The sequence below is a fragment of the Schistocerca nitens genome, chromosome 8 (genome assembly GCF_023898315.1).
Source record: "Schistocerca nitens isolate TAMUIC-IGC-003100 chromosome 8, iqSchNite1.1, whole genome shotgun sequence".
Lineage (NCBI taxonomy): Eukaryota > Metazoa > Arthropoda > Insecta > Orthoptera > Acrididae > Schistocerca > Schistocerca nitens.
Genome location: NC_064621.1, coordinates 139,237,230 through 139,260,896, shown reverse-complemented (window position 1 = coordinate 139,260,896; position 23,667 = coordinate 139,237,230). Strand labels below are relative to the sequence as shown.

The 23,667-nt window shown below is 39.9% G+C and overlaps 2 protein-coding genes across 3 annotated transcripts in view; one reads left to right on the top strand and one right to left on the bottom strand.

The window, feature by feature from the left end:
* The window catches only part of LOC126198492 (survival motor neuron protein), a 113,986-nt gene extending 97,916 nt beyond the window's left edge, over nt 1-16,070 (top strand). For both annotated transcript variants that reach the window (XM_049934867.1, XM_049934866.1), the window contains exons 3-7: nt 3,670-3,781; nt 4,607-4,707; nt 4,836-4,973; nt 12,720-12,843; nt 15,696-16,070. In XM_049934867.1, coding sequence (XP_049790824.1) covers nt 3,670-3,781; nt 4,607-4,707; nt 4,836-4,973; nt 12,720-12,843; nt 15,696-15,775 — 555 coding nt within the window. In that variant the 3' untranslated portion in view covers nt 15,776-16,070. The remainder of the gene's footprint in view (nt 1-3,669; nt 3,782-4,606; nt 4,708-4,835; nt 4,974-12,719; nt 12,844-15,695) is intronic.
* Nucleotides 15,973-23,667, bottom strand: part of LOC126199452 (katanin p60 ATPase-containing subunit A-like 2) — a 156,461-nt gene continuing 148,766 nt past the window's right edge. The window contains exon 11 of the mRNA XM_049936372.1: nt 15,973-16,259. Coding sequence (XP_049792329.1) covers nt 16,123-16,259 — 137 coding nt within the window. The 3' untranslated portion in view covers nt 15,973-16,122. The remainder of the gene's footprint in view (nt 16,260-23,667) is intronic.

Below are 23,667 nucleotides of genomic sequence, written 5' to 3'. Positions count from 1 at the left end.
ATAAATGCGTTAGTTTGCCTGGTACAATCAGTCCATGGAGAACTAGCACCAACAAACTTCAGTGAAGCTATGATAAGTCATGATTCTGATAAATGGCTTAATTCAGCGAAAGAACAAATGAAGGCCTTTGAAGAAAACAATGCATAGGACTTGTTAGAACTGCCAAAGGGTAAACATATTAACGATAATTAATGGGTGCTTCATGTAAAATATAAACCTGATGGGTTGATTGGCCAGTACCATGTTCACTTGGGTGTTTGTAGTATGCAGGACTTCATGATGATGAAACTTTTACTCCAATTGTTTGTACCTTAACAGCAATGGCAGCTGGAGAAGTTTGAAACTTATCAATTCGATGTTAGAAGTTAATTTGTTTGGAAACTCAGACACAGAAAAATGATTCAATTAGAGTATTTTAAAATCAAATGAGGTTGTTTTTGTTGCCTCAAGAAATCATTATATGGGCTTCAGCAATAATCTCATTGCTGGAGTAATAACTTTGAGTCAACCATTCATTCAACAGCAGATTCCTGCATTTGCATTCGATGGAGCAAAACAGAAAAATTGCTGTTTATGTCGATGGTGGTAGTTTTGCAGTGCCATCTTAAAGTGCAGTGAATTTGTTTTTAGATTTGTTGTCAGAATTAAAAATAACAGTGGACTTTTTAGGTTCATTTTTAGAAATGCAGATATAATGAGTGTGGCTTGTTTATTCCACAGTGAGTGTACACAGAAGATTCTACATTGTTCTAACATGGCCGACTAGAAAGCAGTGAAAACTCCCCAAGTTATAGTGAATGTTGTGGATGTGTGACCTGTTCTTCTTGTCCAAATCTCATTTACACTGTTCCAAAAGTTGATCACTTCATTTATGGCTAACCCCACTTCTGACTGGAATGCTGGAATATGTATTTTCTGATATGTTTGTGGTACCTCAAACCTGGATCTTTTCTACATTTCACCTGTTGATAAACTGTGTACCTATGCTGATGCTGACATCACAGACAACATTAAAACAAGACTGTCATCTTAGTTTTGTGTCATTGATCAACAGTGTGTGTCAATGAAAAGCGACTCTCCTGTTTCATGAGTGTCTCAGCTGCAGAAATCAGTCTCGCATCCCTCACTGAAGTGGAGTTTGTTGTTGCCAGTCAAGGAGATAATGTGTATGGCTTAAGTGACTGATGTTGGAGATAGTAGGAAAAAGGAACACAAAATTTGGTGAAAAATCCATAATTCCACAAATGTTCTGAGCATATAAAAGAACATTACTGGCAGAAGTAAAGCTGTGAGTACCGGGCGTGAGTTGTGCTTCGGTAGCTCAGACGGTAGAGCACTTGCCCGCGAAAGGCAAAGGTCCCGAGTTCAAGTCTCGGTCGGGCACACAGTTTTAATCTGCCAGGAAGTTTCATATCAGCGCACATTCCGCTGCAGAGTGAAAATTTCATTCTGGAGAACATTACTATTTTGTGCATCAACTCTAGCAAAAAGACAGTATCAATCTGGAATGTGTGTGTTCTGAAAATCAGCTTGGAGATATGTTTGCAAAGCCTTAACTGGAACAAATGTAGAGTAATGTGTGTTGAGGTAGGACCTTGTGAGTAATGCTTCATTCTCTTGTTCTGTTTCCCTTGGTGGAAAGTATTTTATATAACACAGTTTGATTTAAGAGGGACATATTAAAGTAAATAAATCTAACATTGATATGGTTTCTCTTCCAACCTACTGTGGCACTAAGTTTTTGTTTATGGTGTGTGGGTGTGTTTTGTGTGTGAAAGAACAGTTTGGATTCCATAGAAGTGTAGAAACATGTGAGGAAGTACTGACTCTAAGACTTACCTTAAAAGCTAGGCAAACCTACATTTATAGTATTTATAGATTTAGAGAAAGCTTTCGACAGGGTTGACTGGAATACTCTCTTTTAATTTGTGAAGGTGGCAGGGGTAAAATAGAGCGAATGAAAGGCTATTTATAATTTTTACAGCAACCAGAAGGCAGTTAATGAGTCAAGGGGTATGGAAGGGAAGTAATGGTTGAGGAAGTGAGACAGGGTTGTAGCCTGTCCCCAGTGTTAGTCAATCTGTACAAGAAACAAGCAGTAAAGGAAACCAAAGAAAAAATTTTAGTAGGAATTAAAATCCAGGGAGAAGAAACAAAAATCTTGAGGTTTGCTGAGGGCATTGTAATTCTGTCGTAGACGGCAATGGACTCGGAAGAACAGTTGAGTGGAATGGACAGTGTCTTGAAAGGAGCCTATAAGATGAATATCAACAAAAGCAAAACAAGGATAATGGAATGTAGTCAGTTTAAATCAGGCGATGCTGTGGGAATTTGATTAGGAAATGACACTTATAGTACTAGATGAGTTTTGCTATTTGGGCAGAAAAATAACTTAGGATGGTCGAAGTAGTGAGGATATAAAATGTAGACTAGCGATAGCAAGGAAAGCATTTCTGAAGAAGAGAAATTTGTTAACATTGAGTATAGACTTAAGTGTCAGGAAGTCTTTTCTGGAAGTATTTGTATGGAATTTAGCAATGTATGGATGTGAAATATTGATAATAAACAGTTTAGACAATAAGAGAATAGAAGCTTTGAAAATGTGGTCTAAGAGGAATGCTGAAGATTAGATGAGTGGATCACATAACTAATGAGGAGGAATTGAATAGAATTGGGGGAGAAGAGGAATTTGTGGCACAACTTGACTAGAAGAAGGGATCTGTTGGTAGGACACGCTCTGAGGCATCAAGGGATGGGAGGGAAGTGTGGAGGGTAAAAATTGTAGAGAGAGATGAATACACTAAGCAGATTCAGAAGGCTGTAGGTTGCAGTAGTTTCTCAAAGATGAAGAGGCTTACACAGTAGCATGGAGAGCTGCATCAAACAAGTCTTTGGACTGAACACAACAACAACAACAACAACAACAACAACATTTTAAGAAATGTTGATACATATTAGGTAATTTATTATTATTGATGAAGATCTCTCTAGGTGACAATGCTCAAATGCCACGACGCTTCAAAGAGTGTTGTACTCACCATCTTCTGTCAAAGATATTTTCCTTTGGCCTGTTTTGACACATTTTTTATAGAGGGTCAGCATAATATCTAACCTTTTTACCTTAAGTCTTAAAAATTACACGCACACTCTCTCTCTTCTAAAAATATACTGAAAACCAGGAATATAGCACTAGGACCAAAAAAAAACCTCTAGAAAGAGTTGAAGTGCTTGACATTAGTTTAGAAAGTAGTCATATACTTGGATACACGTCCATTCAGCAAAATGACTGATCACATTATAGTGATATTGATATTGTTGGGGAGTATGAGTGAATAAGATAACTTTATGGGGCAGCTTCTTGTGCTCCACTAAAGAGTATCTCCATCAAAAATAAAATTTTATATATTAGGTTCATTAAAAATTCCAGTTAGCATTCTAATAAAATTCATTTTGTCAGCCACATTCACATCCTGTGTCCAAAGATTTTATGCCCAATAACTTAACTCATGGTTGTATTTATTAGCTAAATGTTTTGATTAGATGAATAGTTGCATTCTGATTGTAGGCCAAGATCAAAAGGGATTCTGCTGATCATTTCCTACTTTGTTAGTTAGTTACACTGTGTGATTGCTTGTTGCTACTATCAGTACTGAAAATTAATTTTTGCAGTGGGAAGTTGGAGCACCCTGTAGAGCAATTTTCTCGGAGGATGGGTGTGAGTACGAAGCCATTATACAATCTGTAGACCAGAAGAAAGGAAAATGTGTTGTGAAGTACATAGGTAAATATAAACATTTTGCAATCTTATTGGGAAATGTTTTGTATTAATAATAAGAGTAACTGCTATATTGCAGGAATGTTTGAAGTGCATTACATTAGATAAAACACCAGAAATGAGTTGGGAATTGTAGTCAGTAGATATGGAGGAAATTCCATACTTGTTGAAAGAAATTTGTTGCAAGTGATGAGTGTGAATGCTGTACGGGTTGTATATGAACAATGTGTGTTGTGAAAGATGACTGTTCTTGGCTTTTAGAACAAGGGCTTTCTTGTTCAGCAGGAAATAACAAAACAGTTGCCAAAGGTGGGTGTTAAAAGATGTAGCAATATGTGATGGAAGGTTGCAAAGTATCAATAGTGTTTTGAAAGTATTGTGTAAATGAAGTTCATACTGCATTTTTAATAACTTAGAAATCTATTATAGCAAAAAATCAGATGCAGTTGAAGAGTGATTTACTATCATGATTCCAGCTTAGTTTTTAGTATTGTGGATTTCTAAAAATATGAAATGAAATGCCCTGTTTCTACAAGAAAATCACATACGAGTTAACATAAGTCACTATTTAGTGATTCTGGCCTATTAATGAAAATTGTCAAGTTTAATTATAACTTCAAGGATTTATTTTCAGTAGTGTCCTCCCGCATCCTTCCTCCCATTCACACAGTCCTGTTCTGTAGTTTTTTAAGTTCGTTGTGTACAGGCTTGCAAATAATATAACTTTACTGGGTGTGACCCACCTTTCCGGGAAATATAGCTTTTAATTTTTTCCAGCATTACTCCGTTCTTTCAATGAATTGATCATGCTTCTCAAATGTAATTTCTTAGGCTACGATAATGAAGAAGTAGTTCCAGTGGCAGCTTTACAGCCATCACAAGGTTCCATTGCAAGGCAGTACCAAATACAGCAAGCATTGGAAAATGTAGAGGTGATATTTCAGTTTTTATTAATATAAAATACTAATCTTGCTGAGTAACATGCTCAAAAGAATGTATTTGTTCATTTAGTAAAGCACTGCGTAAAAATCAAATATAATTTAATAACCAACATTTTCAGTCTGATAATATTACTGGAAGTGATGAAGATGGAGAATATCATATTGATCCATTTGAAGATGCGTCATCAAATGGGGCCTCCTGGATTGGACAGTCTGAATTTTACAACAGCAGGCAAGGACCATTTCTGAATCCTCAGGTACTGCTGTTAGCTACTTGCAATGCAAAATATAGCAACAAATTATGTGAGAGAATTTCTAGGTTGTTCTTACCTTCAGGAGATGAAATATGTAGTCCTGCCGATAAGACTTACATTGAAACAACACACAATTGAGCTTTCTGAATTAATAGTTCCTTCGTTGCAGAGAAGAGAGGGATACACTATCTGATCTAGATATGCTGTGTAATGTTGCTATGTGTCGAGACAGATCTACTAGTATGAAAGAAGGCTGGGAGTATTGTATTGTTGAGAAGCAGAAACAGCCCCCTCCCAGGGGGGCTTGCTGCTCTCTGGTGGGTTCGTGCTTGGCTACCACGGGTCCCAGCCTTTGCAGCATTTTTTTCTCTTCCATGCTACATGTCTATCCTCTAGGTTTATTCCCCCCCCCCCCCCCCCCCCTCAATTGTGAAATATGTCATGGATGTTTTGGAAATGTGTTCTGCATATTCAGTCAGAAATGTCTCTTTGCTGTTTTCTTTTTTTCCCCTTCTCCTATCCTTTGTCTGCTTTGGCATCTGAGGTTGCTCTTTTTCTTCGCACTCCCAAAGGCCAGTCCACACATCTGACGTATAGTAGGTGACTGGGTAACACACAATTCCCAGCCCTGGGTTGACAGGTAGGGTTCGCATGTACCCCCTGGTACAGCCCAGGCTCAGTGAGGGGTGATTGCCTGAGCTGCTACCTTCCCAAATTGTCAACTGGTCCCTCTGTCAGGGGTTCGGGAGGAGTGACCAGTCACCTAATGTGGGTGCAACCTCTTCTGAGGGGTATCTCCAGTTGGAAGGAGCAAATCATCAGAGACGCTGGCAATCTTGGGGATTTTCTTGCAATGAGCAAATCGTCTTCTTCCCAGTCAGTGCCTGCCAAACATAAACAGGAGGTGGCTAAAGATTCAAAGGCCCTCCCAACTGCACCCAAGTTCTTCATGGTTTCATGTACTGAAGATGGTCTTTTTCCACTATATCTCCCTTGTTGATGTGACTGCTGACACTGTGAAATCCTGCTGTGGTTTATGCAATGGCACTTCGCTTTTGGAGACTACTTCTGATTCTTAAGCACAACAACTGCTTGCAGCTTCGCTCCTCCATGGCTATCCTGTTGGCACATCGAATGCTGAATTGTTCGCGTGGTGTTATTTACAACTAGGCTGCTCGATGGTTTGGCAGAGACAGAAATCAGAAATGTACCTTTCTGATTAGGGTGTCATTGCAGTATATCGGGTGTTAAAAAAGGTAGACGCATCCTTAATGCCCACAAACACTCTTTCTCTCAAGTTTGATAGAATGGTGCTTCTGTCAAAGGTCATAGCAGGCTATGAAGTTATCACAGTCCGACCGTACATTCCAAACCCAATGTGCTGCTACCAGTGTCATTACAACCACCCTGTGGACACTTGGCCAAATGTGTAACCCGTGGTAGGGGTGCTCACTAGGGCAATTGTCCGCCTCCTTCTCCCTGCTGTATCAACTGCAATTTCAGCCACGCTGCCTCCTCCTGTGATTGTCCTATGTATCTCGATGAGCAGGCTGTCCAGGAGATCCGGGTGAAGCAAAAAGTGCGTTACCCTGTCACTCACAAATTGGTGGCTAGTCACAAGTGCTGCATTCACCCATCTGCCACTTGCAGTACTGTTCTTGCTACATCTTGTTCCATGAAGGACATGGCCACACAGACATGCAACCTCAGATTTGGCACTGCAGTTGTGAAATTCCCCCATGTCATTGTAGCATCCCCGTCTCCTTCTCCAGCTGTGCAAAAAGCCACCAGACTTTCGCATCATGGGGCCAAGTCAACCGCTACACGACTGGGAGGCTGGAAAGGACAGAAGAAATACTCCTGTGAAGACTTTCTACATCCCTCCAACCAACAAACATCTGAATCTTCATCTGACAACTACAAATATTCAAGAAATCAAACAGAGGCAAACGATCTTCTCCTTCGCCAATTCGGAGATCCCCTTCGATGGTGTCGCCAAATTGATACCCTCACCCAGCCATCCTCCATGTTGCTTGTGCACACCATCAACCGTTTTTCTGCCCTGGACTCCGCAGGCTGACAGAAGGAGAATTCTGATGCTTCTGTAGACCTCGTAGAGTAGGATCTTCCTGCCTCTGTGCCCGTAGCAGCGATTCTTCGAAGGCTGGAACTCAGCAGCCACTGAGGTGACACCCCTTCAGTTTTCCTTGTCATGAGTCTACTCCAATGGAACATTTGCGATCTTTAATCCAATAAAGAGGATTTATAGCATGCTCGTAGAATCAAGCATGCACTTGTTCTCTGCCTTCAGGAAACAAAATTGCATCATCATCATCGTTTTGCGCTCTCTCATTTCTTCCTGATCCGTTTTGATCTCCCCATGAGGTCGGCATTCCATCTCTTGGGGGAGTCATGCTGCTCATATGTGATGATGATCATAGTCAACAAATCTGACTACCCACCTTCATACTGTTGCAGTTTGCCTTTTCCTTCCTCACTTGACCTTCTCCCTTTGTATTATTTACGTCCCTATGTCGTTCGATATCACCAGGGCAGACTTCCTTCAGCTTAATGGGCAGCTATCTCACCCCTTTCTGCTGTTTGGTGACTTTAATTTGCACCATCACCATTGGGGTTCTCCCAGAAAAGGTGCAAAGGATGCCCTCTTGGCTGACCGCAATCAACTTAACCTTTTTGCCTTAACACACGAGCACCCCCTTGACGCCATATTCCTATCTTTCTGCACTGCCCAGCTTGCCTATCATCTTGAATGGTCTGATCTCTCTGACATATACTCAAGTGACCATTCCGATAGGCTATCCGTTTGCTGACTCCTACCCCACCTCCTTGGACACCCAAATGGTAGCTGACTAAGGCTGACTGGAGGTGTTACTCCTCCCTGGCGACCTTAGACAAACATCATTTTCCCAGTTGTGAAGACCAGGTGGAGTATCTTGCAAATATTATCCTTACCACTGCAGGACATTCCATCCCTCCCCCTTCTCTTTACCATGCAGTGCTCCGGTCGCTTGGTGGACTGAGGTGTGTCGCAACGTAATTTGCACATGGAGACATGCTCTCCGCATTTTTAAACATCACCTTATGATGACAAACTGCATTCATTATAAACAGTTATGTGCACAGTGTCGTTGTGTTGTTCAGGATAGCAAAAAAGCGAGCTGGATTTCATTCACTAGTTGTGTTAACAGTTCCACCCCCTCTTCCATCATGTGGGCCAATCTCAAACAGCTTTCTCGGATCAAGATCCATTCCCCAATTTCTGGCCTGACAGTAGTAGACGATGTCATCGTGGACCCTGGTGCTACCTCCAACACCTTGGGTCACCATTTTGCAGACATTTTGAGCTGCTCCCACTGTCACCCTGCCTTCATCCATCGAAAATGAACAGAGGCAGCTAGGGCGATACCTTTCTCAGAATCGTGTGTACTACAATGCTGCTTTTACTATGAGGGAGCTAGATCATGCTCTCACTTCATCCTGATTCTTCACCCCAGGGCCAGACACTGTTAACATTCAGATGTTGCAGCACGTTGCTCTGGTGGGCAAGCACTTTTTGCTTCATCCATACAACCACATCTGGGCAGAAGGCACATTTCCCAGACACTGCTGTGAATCCACTGTAATTCCCGCACCTAAGCCTGGTAAGGAAAAACACCTCCCTTCTAGCTGCCAGCTCAAATCTCACCAGCTGTGTTTGCAAGGTAATGGAACGTATGATTCATGCACGGCTGGTATGGTGGCTAGAGTCTCGCAATTTACTAACCACTGCACAGTGTGACTTTCGAGCACACCTTTCTGCAGTTGACCATCTTGTCGCTTTATCCACTCGTGTCATGAATTGTTTTCTGCAGAAATCCCAGTGTGTGGCTGTGTTTTTTAATTTGGAGAAAACCTAAGACACTTGCTGGAAGACAGGTATCCTCCGTACTCTCTACATGTGGGGCTTCCATGGCAGCCTGCACTGTTTCTTTCAGGAATTTTTAAAAGACAGAGTTTTCAAGGTATGTGTGGGTTCTGCCTAGTTGCTCACCTTTATCCATGAAAATGGTGTGTCTAAGGGTTCCGTCTTGAACATCGTTCTCTTTGCTGTCACCATTAACCCTATAATAGCCTGTCACCTGCTGGGCATCTCGGCTCCCTTTTTGTTGATGATTTTGCCATCTACTGCAGTTCTCCATGGATCTGTCTCACCGAGCCGGCCGAAGTGGCCGTGCGGTTAAAGGCGCTGCAGTCTGGAACCGCAAGACCGCTATGGTCGCAGGTTCGAATCCTGCCTCGGGCATGGATGTTTGTGATGTCCTTAGGTTTAACTAGTTCTAAGTTCTAGGGGACTAATGACCTCAGCAGTTGAGTCCCATAGTGCTCAGAGCCATTTTCTGTCTCACTGAGTGGTGTCTACAGCGATGTCTTGATTGCCTTTACTCATGGAGCATAAACAATGGATATTGTTTTTCCACTGACAAAACCATTTGTATGAATTTCTGGCAGTGCAATTGGTTTCTTTCACCGTCTTTACATCTTGGGCCTGTTGCTCTTTCGTTTATTGAAACTATGAAATTACTGGGTCTCATGCTCGATAGGAAACTTTCGTGGTGCTCCCACATGTCTTGTCTGGCAGCCCGCTGTCTGTGACCCCTCAGTGTCTTACATGTCATCAATGGTAGCTCCTGGGGTGCAGATCAAACCACCCTCCACTGTTTGTGCCGGTCTCTTGTCCATTTGAAACTAGACTATGGGTGCTTCATTTATGCATCTGCACATCTGTCCCTCTTTTGCCGTCTCAATACTATCCACCATTGTGGCATCAGAGGGGCCGCTGATACCTCAGTGCCCTTCAAAGCCTCTGTGTGCTGCACGCCATCCATCTCCTAGTGCAACAGATCCAGGAAAGCTGTCACTTGCTCACTCTTGATGGAGCCACTGTGGTGCTTATGTGGGTTCCTGGTTATGTCAGTCTGACAGGAAATGAGGCCCCTGACGCTGCTCCCAAGGCTTCAGGCCTCATACCTCAACCTACTAGTTGTTACATTCCCTCCGATGGTCTCTTTGTTGCCGTCTGTCACCAGATGGTGTCACTTTGGCATCACCAATGGTCCTCCCTTCATGGGAACAATCTCTGGGCTATTAAGCCTCTCCCAGCATCTTGGACGCCCTCCTCTCGGCCCTCTCAGCCCCTCTCGCCATGAGATCATTTTAACTAGGTTGTGTAGAGGGCACTGTCTTTTCAGCTATCACCATTTGTTAAGTGGTGCTCCCCCATCATTTTGTGCACATTGTGCCCAACTTTTGACTGTCTGCCATTTCCTGATGGAATGTCCTTTTTCTGACTGCTTATGTTCTCGTTTGTGTTTGCCATCTAAATTATCTGCTATTTTAGCAAATGATGCGCAAGCTATCAACCACATTTTACTTTTTATCTATCATAGCAATATGGTGAAGGACATTTAATCTTGAATTCAGGACCTCTGTTTCTCTATGGCGTATTTTATGGTCCTTTCTCCAAGTCCCTTTTTTTAGGTGTTTTCCTTCCATCAGTTGCGATTGATATGTAGTCATTTTTAACCCTTTTTTTCTCTCCATGTTCTACGGGTCTAACTTGGTCGCACATATTTGTACTTGTTTTTGATCCTAGAACAAAGCTGACAAAACAAAGAAGCAGTAACATGAGAATAGATTGGTCAAGAGAGCTCAATGACTTCGAACTTGGACTAATCATTGAGGGTCACGTGAGTAACAAATCCATCAGGGACATTCCAACTCTTCTAAAACTGCTCAAATTTCCTGTGGGTAATGCGATGGTGAAGTGGAAGTGTGAAGGACAACCATAACTAAACAGAGACCAAGCAGGTCTTACGTACTGACAGGGACCAATAAACATTGCGGGGGTGGTTGTAAAAAAATTGCCTTAAATGAGTGGAAGGAATTTCTCTTCAGTTCGAAAGTGCCACCAGAAATCCAGCTAGCACAATAATTGTATGTACGAAGTTAAATGAATGGGGTTCAATGCTGAATAGCTCCTCATGAGCCGTATATTTCTGTAGTCGGTGCTAAATGATGCCAGTGGACAGCGCATGACAGGGAACAAGTTATTTGGAGTGATGAATCGCACTTTACCCAATGGAAATCAGATAGGATTAGGGTTTGGCAAATGCTTGGAGAATGGCTTTGCCATTACGTGTAGTGCCAGCAGTGAAGTAAGGTAAAGGTGGGGTGGTGTGAGGGTGTTTCGTCACTAGGTTGTGGTCTTACATCTAAGAAGGTATGAAAATGTTTTACAATATTGTGTGTGTGTACAGTAGAGAAATAGTTCAGTCAGTGATCATATCAGCATGACACTGCACCATGTCATGAAGCAGTGGATTGTGGCAATAACATTCTTGAAATGAACTGACCTGCCTAGAATCCTTACTGGACCAAATGGTATGCCTCTAGGAGTTTAAAATGTCAAAAGACCCCACCATTCAACACCACTATCTTTTCTGGTTTTGCCTTGTAAGGAAGAATGGGCCATCCTTCCTCCACAGCCATTGACACCCCACTGAAAGTGAAAGTGTCATCGACACAGTTCATTATAATACATTAATATCCGCTAATAGGTGTATGGATGCTTTTAATCTGATGTTGTACGTTAGAATATGTGAAAAAGAGCAGAGCAGGTCACTCTGGCCCCAGGATGAGAGTGACTTACTTGTAGCACAGATGAGGGTGAAAAAAAAATTTATATTTGTCTGTTGGCAGAACTACACATTTTGCTTTCTGAAGTTTTTCTGAAGTTATTTTTTCAGTATGTCTGAATATGAAGTACTGGTTATTGTTACTGCTCTATCCACGTAATGCTACCAAATTACTCCATTTGCATCCCAGAATAAAATGAGCATGACTTTTTCCAGATACAGTTGAATGCAGATTTTTATTTATTTATTTATTTATTATTTTTTTGAGACAATGAGGCATGGCACCATTCCTTGCTTGACTTTTTCATTTCTGGTTGGTGATAGTGGACCCAAGTCTAATTGCTAGTAACAATTTTTTGCATCATCTTCGAGGAAATGATCGAAAAGTTCTTCACTGGCGTCAAAGATGATGATCTTTCAGTTTGGCAGTCAGCTTACGTGGCATCCATCTTGATGATAATGCATTGCGGTGCAGTACATTGTTCACAATGTTCTATTCTGAACCAGTACTAACCTTGAAACTTGATGGCTATTTCCTTCATACTTACGCATATGTTCTCTTTGGCGAGCTCCTCTGCTAATGCAATGTTCTCGTCCATCACTATGCGGTGAGCATGCCTTAATCTTGGAACATCCTCCACAGAAGTTATTACTTTTAAACTTTCTACTCCATTTGCACACTTGCTCCAATGACAAGCACGAATCAGCGTACTGCACTCTCATTCTGCGATGAATTGATGTGACATTTTCACTACACAAAAAATGCAACAGGTATTGCTTTTCAGTTGTGGTGTATGATGACAGTGGGGCAGCTATCTTATGGATGCTGCTGCCTTGTCCTGCGTTGTAGAATCACTCTGCCACCTGTCTGTCACTTCCTGAACCTCAAGAAGCATTGCTGCTGTCTACCAACTCATCACACAACTTTTCAAAATTTTATGGAACTTGGATTTTCATTTGAATCACCCTTCTATTGTACTTGTAATGTATGATTCCATATCAAAAGTGATGTATGCATTTAGAAATAGGAGCTATAGAATTCCACATTTTGCAGAACCCAATGAGTGTGCCAATACCACCACCTCCACCTCCGCATATAACATCACGATTCCCAGAAGAAGATTCTGAAGCACTATCTGCAATGCTGTTGTCCTGGTATATGAGTGGTTTTCATACAGGTAATAGTAAAAAGTATAAATATATTGTCAGTTAATCATTAAAAGAAAAGATTTCTTAACTACTTTATCTTAACTTCATAAGTAGTGTTCTTTTGATGCAATGTGTCTTAATGTAACAAAATTACAGATTTATCATGATACAATGTCTCCCTGTGTATAGGCAGATAGGTGTATAAGTATGACACTTAATTTCCCTTCCTCAAAGCATTTTGCTGGGGATAAGCAGAAAGTATCAAAACTTAACGTCAAAATAAAAAGATAACTGAATTGAATATGTTTCTACTGGAGAAATCTAGAAGTTAGAATCTTAGAATAGACGGTCAAGAACATTCACTTCCAGTGTGCAACTTCACTCAGGATAACTGCTACAACATTGTTCTTGCTCTTGAAATTAAAAGATGTAATAATTTCAAGGTGAGCTTAAGAATCATTCCATAATAGCTTGTTTAACAACAAAATCCTGACAGCACGTAGTGATTAGGGTGGTCATAGAAACATTAAAGAGGAGCTATATATCCGGCCTGTGCTGAGAATAAAAACAAAGGAATGATATTATTTGGTTTCAGTAATTTGTGAGAACATTTCTCATGGAGAAAGTGGTCTGGCTACAAGTACATTAAAATGGATTAAAAATAGTCTTGACTGCAATAAGTGTTTTATTGTGGTAGAGTCTGTTTTTTATCAATTTTTAAATTATTTAGTTTGCTTACAGTTTACCTAATGGTCATTTGTGCTGACTAGTTTGTAGGTCTTAATCCTTTGACCGCTTCAGATGCCATTTTGATTACAAAGTTATCATTGCCTAATCTGGATACCTGTCTTGTATGCCTCGCATTTGGGCCATCACAATCAGCCTGCCTCAGCCAATACTGAATGTTTCCATGGTACTGGCAGTGATTACTTGTTCCTGGATTTTTTTCACTGCCAAAACAGAATAGATTCTGTGGGTGCAAAAAGTTCATGCAGAGAATTATTGTCTTTGATGTGTGTCGATAAGTTATCTATCGTACGGGAAAACTCAGAGTTGTCAGAATTACTTTTTGAGTATGAATTAGGTCTTCTAACAATTTTATATGAGGGTAGTGACCCATGACAAAAGTTACCCACCATACATTCATTTCAGTTATTCCTTGTTCCTCTTGTGAAATCTGGTTATGACAACTTATGTTCTGTGTGAAATACTTAATGAAAATTTTAAAAACTGTTAATAATTACATAAATGTGCAAGAATTGTACATCATGTGCTACTTTTGACAAATGCATATTATACTGTTTAAGTTGTGTGCCAGGACAACACCATCCATATGGTGCTAAATTTAGGGTGTTTTTGTAATGCAAAGCACCCTATTACATCATTCAGTGACAAAGATGTAATGATAGTCTGTGATGTCATGGTAACACATGGACATTCATTGTGAACCACATTTCTGTTAAATAAATATGAGATCTATCTGGTAGTTTCCTGTGCCGGCTGAAGTGGCCGGCGGTTAAAGACGCTGCAGTCTGGAACCGCAAGACAGCTACGGTCGCAGGTTCGAATCCTGCCTCGGGCATGGATGTTTGTGATGTCCTTAGGTTAGTTAGGTTTAACTAGTTCTAAGTTCTAGGGGACTAATGACCTCAGCAGTTGAGTCCCATAGTGCTCAGAGCCATTTTGGTAGTTTCCTGTATATGTTCGTTAGGCTATAACAAAGAGATTGTATAGTTTGGAAGGTGACAACATACATTTCTACTATGTAGATAGTGTGAATGTGGCACAACTTTTATCATCATGTTCAGTATTGTAGGGTTTCTTAACTTTTGGATAACTACTTCTCTACATCTAAAAGATGTGCATGGAGAATAGATGTCCATCTCTGAGTGACCTGATTGAGCTGCCTTCCTGTCATGAATAATTCAAGAACACTGGCAATGATCCTTAAGTTTTCTGTGCTTTCATGTAACACGAAATACATGCTGTAGAATCCAAAATGCTCAGCCTTTCTTGATAGTTTTTCAGGCACAGTTACACATTTGTAAACAACCTTAAAGACCAAACAGTTGTTAGGTGAGTACTAGTGTGTTGTATACACAGACTAAATTGTTCCTAGATTGCAAAAAAGTGAGGAATTTAATTACTTTTTCATAATCAAAAAACAACTTACGATGATCAGTGTAAGATCATACCTGACAGTTAGCAGTGCCATTTCCAACTTTCAGCTGCATGCCACTAATGGTGAAACAATAGCCATCCATAGAGCTGTGTCAACACTGAGGTGTTGCCATAGGGATACTTACAAAGACATGTTATGTGACTGGCTGAGGTAGGTGCACAAAGCTGCACCTCGCTGGAACTGTCGTTAATCTTCTTACACCAACTCAGCTGTGCAGGAAAGTAAGGATTTTTATTTGGTGCACTGTTACTGTGTTAGTTTTGTGGGATACAAAAATAACACCCTGAGACTAGAGATAGATTCAGGTTTCACTGTCCTGCATGCTGAATTTTCTGTAATGTGAAAATATGAAATAATGTAGAAGAGTACAAATTTTTTTGCACAACTCACTTTTATTAAACTTTTTGTATTGTTTTGCAGAATATTCACTAATATGTGCCTACACAGAGGCATCTACCTTCATTTTAGTATAAATTCCAACTGATAATATAGATAGCTTTCATCTGTGTCCGTCTTTGTATTGAATTACAGCTGAAGCTGTGGTGGCAGCAAAAACATGGGTGCTAAAGTGATCTGCTAACCAAGTGCAAACATAAGAAAAGCAAACAACACAAATGCTGCTATGCAGACCTGCTAGTGTGTTGCACAAGCATTTGTCATTGGGTGTCTGTTTTTTAAATTATTGTTCATATTTTTCAGGATACTATCAAGGCCTGAGAGACGCTAAGAAGGGTAGACATAAGCTAAGCCACCCTCGGATGCATTCAAGGAAGAAATGAAACTATTTATATTTTTATACCATAAGGAGCCATGGACATACAGAAATTACTTTTTCGAACAATCTTTTGCAATGTTCTGCCAGAACTCATCTGAAGAGATACATATACTTTTTTATATTAATTGTAAAGAACCTCAATTTGTAACATGACTTCCTTTAGAAATTACATATTTCCATTTTTGTATGACATTGTGAGATTGTAAAAGAACTGTTTATCATTTCTCACTTTAATCTGGAATGTGATAATAAAATACTGGTAATTTATATATAAATATAAAAAGTTTCTTCCGTTTCCATTTTATGGTCATGACTTCATTTTTTCTTTCCTTGGCACTAGCTTTGTTTTAACTACGCAGATCCAAAATCTTCCTGCCACTTCTGATACTTGGAAACAAGGTGACATGCTGAAGGTCTTGTTTTTGTCAAAGCATGCATAACATCATCTGTTGAAATAACTTTGGCCTTCAGCTTACATAAATTTGTACCTGCAAAATAGAGAATGAAGAAACATAATTATTTGTTTATAATCACAGAAGATTACTTACATTTTGGATTTGTGGTAAATAAGTCTGTGTGGACAAAATCGTTATTGGAACTAATACGATATAACACCATCAGGTGTTAGTGAGCAGTGCTGTTAGGAGAACAAAACCTGGATGAAACCACCCATTTTGTGTGAGTGTAAGCTTCTGCAGCCATTGTCCTCTTCAGTAAAACTTTCCAGATACCTAGCTGCACTGTTATGTTTCCTATGAAATGCATTAAACTGTCACATACCTGAAAGTGTTGTTGAGCCACTCACTGTGACTAACAGCTTGATACTTTTTGTAATATAAAGTACTGGACAAAACTTGCAGATTTATTGACAGATCACATGATCTCTCTCAGATTATCATATCTACCATATTTTACTAGTGGTCCAATTGGAATACATGAAATATACAGCATGAGTAAGACCTTGCCTATTGTAGTAGTGGCTGGCACACAGAAACAATGCTGAATCTTATTTAGAAATCTGAATGTTCCTTTTTGTTTCTTTCCTATTAAATGTTACAGGAAAAAATATTAGGATTGCTCCCTGACTAAATTTACAAATCCCAGGATTCAGTCCTCAATTGGCCCAATTACTTTTTCCGTCATGTACCGCATTTGCCATGTTCCGCATTGATTTGTATATGTGGAAATACTGAGTTGCTTTGTAGCTGAATTCACATTACTCTAGATTCCCCTAATAACTGATGATGTTCTAGGCGCGCAGTCCGGAACCGCGCGACTGCTACGGTCGCAGGTTCGAATCCTGCCTCGGGCATGGATGTGTGTGATGTCCTTAGGTTAGTTAGGTTTAACTAGTTCTAAGTTCTAGGGGACTGATGACCTAAGATGTTAAGTCCCATAGTGCTCAGAGCCATTTTAACTGATGATGTATGTCAGACCAGGAGCTACAGCCTTTAAAACCAAGACAGCCTTACACTCTATTAGATTGAACAGATAGTTGGAGGAAGGCAAAGCCAGTCCAAACTATGGATCAGGAGTGATAAGCAAAAAACAAAGTAATTAACAGAAAATTGAACTCTGGCCCCATCTTGTATAAAAAGTAATAAATTGCACGTGAAATGAATATGTTTTGAGAAGCAAGTTCTCATCCTCAGGCTAAGTGCACGAGAATTTTCACAACTGCTAGACAAGGAAACGTCAGACTAAACACTTTGTGCCTTGGATTATAATTGGTCCTCTTTGTGCCCAATCAGTTTCATAGAATCCATCTACCTGTTTCTTTCTATAAAGCATCTTATCCCACGAGCCAACGCAGCATTATGTTGTCACGGGTTCCATAACGTGCTTAAGGGAAGTCCATGTGGACCAGCCTCTCAACAGACCTGTGGTCTGAGTTGGCAGTCTACTGAGGTTACTAGCTGTTTTCAGTGTCCACATCACTGATATTCATGTGCATCTTTAATAGATCACTGAAGTATAGGATATCACTGCAGTACAAGCTGTGTTGAGATTTATAGCAAAATTTCTGCAGAGCCTGTAAAGAATACATTTGAGCTATTTATTTGAAATATTCACACTTTTTTACGTTACAAAGTTCTTTCTACCTTTTTAAAAGTCAGTTTTCTTCCCTTCATCACGCAGAATTTCCACATTAGTGCCGTAGCTTACCATCCTTATCTTCACAGTTTGTTACCAAGCAAAATGGTGCATATGCCAAATGCAAAAATAGACAAAAATGTTCCATCACCCACCAGTTTTCTGTAATATAAAAAAAAAATTGTCATGTTTGTTAGGATATGATGCTGAACACAGTGATTAAAAGAATATAATTTTATTTAAATTGGGTCAACAGTTTACTTATTTGCTGTAGTCAGTTGTTGACTGACTTATGAGTAGTGACAGTAGTGACAGCTATCTCCCATTTCATCTTCATCTACATCCTCTTCCATTTCCATAATATTGTCCTCAAGTACATCACCCTGGTATAGACCCTCTATATACTCCTTCCACCTTTCTGCTTTCCCTTCTTTGCTTAGAACTGGGTTTCCATCAAAGTTCTTGATGTTCATACAAGTGGCTCTCTTTTCTCCAAAGATCTCTTTAATTTTCCTGTAGGCAGTATCTATCTTACCCCTAGTGAGATAAGCCTCTACATCCTTACATTTGTTCTCTAGCCATCCCTGCTTAGCCATTTTACACTGCCTGTCGATATCATTTTTGAGACATTTGTATTCCTTTTTGCCTGCTTCATTTTTATATTTTCTCCTTTCATCAATTAAATTCAATATTTCTTCTGTTACCCAAGGGTTTCTACTAGCCCTCGTCTTTTTACCTACTTGATCATCTGCTGCCTTCACTACTTCATCCCTCAGAGCTACCCATTCTTTTACTGTATTTCTTTCCTCCATTCCTGTCAATTGTTCCCTAATGCTCACCCTGAAACTCTGTACAACCTCTGGTTCTTTCAGTTTATCCTGGTCCCATCTCCTTACATTCCCACCATTTTGCAGTTTCTTCAGTTTTAATCTACAGTTCATAACTTATAGATTGTGGTCAGAGTCCACATCTGCCCCTGGAAATGTCTCACAATTTAAAACCTGGTTCCTAAATCTCTGTCTTACCATTATATAATCTATCTGATACCTCTTAGTATCTCCAGGGTTCTTCAATGTATGCAACCTTCTTTCATGATTCTTAAACCAAGTGTTAGCCATGATTAAGTTATGCTCTGCGCAAAATTCTACCAGGCGGCTTCCTCTTTCATTTCTTAGCCCCAATCCATATTCACCTACTATGTTTCCTTCTCTCCCTTTTCCTACTCTTGAATTCCAGTCACCCATGACTATTAAAGTTTCATCTCCCTCCACTACCTGAATCATTTTCTTTTATCTCATCATACATTTCATCAGTTTCTTCGTCATCTGCTGAGCTAGTTGGCATATAAACTTGTACTACTGTAGTAGGCGTGGGCTTCATGTCTATCTTGGCCACAATAATGCGTTCGCTATGCTGTTTGTAGTAGCTTACCCATACTCCTATTTTTTTATTCATTATTAAACCTACTCCTGCATTACCCCTACTTAATTTTGTATTTATAACCCTGTATTCACCTGACGAAAAGTCTTGTTCCCCCTGCCACCGAACTTCACTAATTTCCACTATATCTAACTTTAACCTATCCATTTCCTTTTTTAAATTTTCTAACCTACCTGCCCGATTAAGGGAGCTGACATTCCACGCTCCAATCCGTAGAACACCAGTTTTCTTTCTCCTGATAACAACGTCCTCTTGAGTAGTCCCCACCCAGAGATCCGAATGGGGGACTATTTTACCTCCAGAATATTTTACCCAAGAGTATGCCATCATCATTTAATCATACAGTAAACCTGCATGCCCTCGGGAAAAATTACGGCTGTAGTTTCCCCTTGCTTTCAGCCGTTCGCAGTACCAGAACAGCAAGGCCATTTTGGTTAGTGTTACAAGGCCAGATCAGTCAATCATCCAGACTGTTGCCCCTGCAACTACTGTAAAGGCTGCTGCCCCTCTTCAGGAACCACACGTTTGTCTGGCCTCTCAATAGATACCCCACCTTTGTGGCTGCAACTACAGTATGGCTATCTGTATCATTGAGGCACGCAAGCCTCCCCACCAACGGCAAGGTCCATGGTTCATGGGGGGAGGATAAAATGCCTATCACTTTAAAATCTGCACATATCTGCTATGAATAGTCACCACATTTGAGACTGGATAGGAAGATACGTTTATGTAACTGTTTTTATACTAATTGTGTCAGCTATAGGACTGAATGGAAACTGATTTCCATTATATATCAAAGACCCTTTCAACATAGTTTTTGAGGTGTCAATGAACAAATGCCAGTCTTAAGGTTCATATTCAATACCCAGCGACTCCATCACAGAATCAACATAATTACAGAAAAGTAGGTCCTTCTGTTTAGAAAATGAGTGCTCTAGTTCCTTTTGGGGAAAAAAAGCAAACTTTGGTGTCATGCTGCAGGAGGTGCCATCCTTTCAATCTCAAAACAAATAACTCTGCTTTACTTTTAGGTAGCCCAAGATCACGAACCAAGTCATTTAGACCTTCCTGTTTTATAAAGTGAGGTTAATTTGTTTTAACTCACTCCTCAAAATCTGGATCACTATTATTGTAATTCATTTATGTCAACACTTGCAAAATCTACAGTCACATTTTTGTAGTCTGCTAGAGTTGGTATGGGGAGGCATGGTCCTCAATGCACTAGTTGAATTGCTGATTCTAAAGACATATCTAACAGTATGTTTGGACTTTGAACTTATTCCAGATATATCTGTCGAACAGAAGAAGCAGTTTATTACGTGATTCTTAGGTTCCCACCGTATCATAGGCATTGCAAAAGGCACATGACATGACCATTTTAACTTGCCAGTTAATAATGTTACATGTTTGCCTAACAGATTTCTGGAGCTCAAAACTTATTCACATCTATTTTATTGTTAGAATAAAACTCTAAGCTCAGCTAATTTAAGGAATCAGATTCACTTGTGTGTGTTCAAACTGAATTCACTATAAGCTTAACAAAAATTTTTTTTATTGTTAACACATTTGTGAGACCTGTTTCTCACCTGAAACACAGTCCTTCAGACTATATCCATGGAGAAGAAATAAAAACTTTGAGGTTCGCCGATGACATTGTAATTCTGTCAGAGACAGCAAAGGACTTGGAACAGCAGTTGAACGGAATGGACAGTGTCTTGAAAGGAGGATATAAGATGAACATTAACAAAAGCAATATGAGGATAATGGAATGTAGTTGAATTAAGTCGGGTGATGCTGAGGGAATTAGATTAGGAAATGAGATACTTAAAGTAGTAAATGAGTTTCGCTATTTGGGAAGCAATATAACTGATGTTGGTCAAAGTAGAGAGGATATAAAATGTAGACTGGCAATGGCAAGGAAAATGTTTCTGAAGAAGAAAAATTTAACATAGAGTATAGATTCAAGTGTCAGGAAGTCATTTCTGAAAGTATTTGCATAGAGTGTAGCCATGTATGGAAGTGAAATGTGGATGATAAATAGTTTAGACAAGAAGAGAATAGATGCTTTTGAAATGTGGTGCTACAGAAGAATGCTGAAGCTTAGATGCGTAGATCACATAACTAATGAGGAGGTATTGAATAGAATTGTGGAGAAGAGGAGCTTGTGGCACAACTTGACTAGAAGGGATTGGTTGGTAGGACATGTTCTGAGACATTAAGGGATCACCAATTTAGTATTGGAGGGGCAGCGTGGAGGGTAAAAATCGTAGAGGGAGACCAAGAGATCAATACACTAAGCAGATTCAGAAGGATGTAGGCTGCAGCAGGTACTGGTAGATGAAGCAGCTTGCACAGGATAGAGTAGCATGGAGAGCTGCAACAGACATTCTATACAAAATTTTGCAGCTTCTTGTGCATGTGGGATAGAGAGAAGCAGCCATTGTATTAAGAAAAGTTGCCCAAATAATCATTCAATCCAGAACAGGCAAATGTTCATAAATCACTTAAAAGGTCTGACAAAATTGTGTTGTCTCCATTACATATCAAATTTGGTTTGATTATGAACTGTGTAAAATCAATGGATCATGAGATGAATACATTTCTCTTTGTACAAACCAAATTCTTGAAGACCAATGAAGCAAAACTAAAAGAGGGAATATTTGTTGGGCCTCAAATTAGGGAATTTATGAAAGTTTCACAGTCCAAAAGCCTGTTAAATATGCAAGAATCAGGTGCATGGTTCTCTTTCAAAAAGTCATAAACTTTCTAGGAAGCTACAGGTCTCGACATTATAGAGAACTACACAGTGAGCTGATTGAGAACTGCAAGTACATGTGATGTAATACGTTGTTGAAAATACATGTTGAACTCCTAGCATGATTTCTTCCCTGAAACCCTTGACACTGTTAGTGATGAACATGGAGAGTGTTTACACCAGGACATCACTGAAATGGAAAAATTCTACTAGGGGAAAATGGGCTCAAAATATGTTGGCAGGCTATTTTTGGACACTAGAAAGAAATTCCTCATGCAAAGCAGTCAAAAATTTGCTACACACACATTTTAGATTGGTGAGATGTATTATAGCTAATGTTTTAAATTTACTCAGATTGATAATTACCAGAAATGTTATTTATGTGATAACTCATAAACTATGGGTGATAGAAAAGCTCTGTGCAAAAGACTCGAAAAAGGCACGCAAAAACTCAATCACCCATTACTTTCAACATTGAAAACACAATCGTTCAGTGTTAGATGACTGTTTATTTCACCAGGTCCCAGCTTACAGTGCTCATATTATCATGCTCATACCCAGCCAGTTCTGGCTGTATTCCCCAAGTGATTAGCAGCTTTGGCAATTTATTTGTGTGCTAGGGCATAAGTGGGCCCCATAGATCAAATTCTTGTTGCTGATATCACTTCTTCTTGTCCTCGAAGTCATCGTCATCAACAGTCTCTCATCTAGGGCATTCTACGTGTCAAGTGGTTATGCATCTATGAGCTTTCAGTTTTGTCGTCCTCAGCCATTGTCAAATGGTAACTTGGTAACTATCTGCCACATAGCTGTGATCCCAACTGTGATGTGGTCAGTTCACAGCCATGTATGGCAGTGTTTTTGTCCAGCACAAGCTTTACTCTCATGATGGCAGAGTTCCATGTTGTGCTTGGCTACAAACTGCCATCTTTATTGCTGATGCTGAGCACCGATCTTGAAAGGATCCAGCTTGTTTCATGGCAGTTTTCATCATCTGTTTCATTGGGCTCCTTGTGGTTTGATTGCCACATAAAACTGGTTATTTTGTAAAAAAGAATGTTTCATGACAGTCCCTTCTGAAGTGGTGAGGTAGCAGCAGCACTGATGCCTTTCACCATCGTATTGATAATCACTGCTAATCCAATTTGCTGTGAAATGAGTCAAATCCTTTCAAAATCTAAAGAACCAGCCCCTAATCTGACAAGGCTGGGAGCAAGGGCCTCTACAAATTACACAACTTTCTTTTTAGAATATGCATGTTAAAAACTGGAAGAATTCTTGGAACACTTCAAAGCATCTGTGACCACATCAGATTCACAACAGAGATTGAAAAAAAAATGTGGTGTCTTTCCATTGCTTGTTGTCTTCATCTGCTGAAAACTAAATGGGTGTCTTGCACTATATAGGAAAACCAACTTCTACAGACTGTTATCTGTATGCGTTCAACCACCACCACCACCACCACCACCACCACCACCACCACCACCACCACCACCAGGTAGCCTAAAAGTGCACTGTTCTAAGGATCTTTACTGTTGAGCAGAAGCCATCTTAGATGCCAAAAACTTGCCAGTAGAACTGAATCACTTACAAAGTCTTCTGTTGTT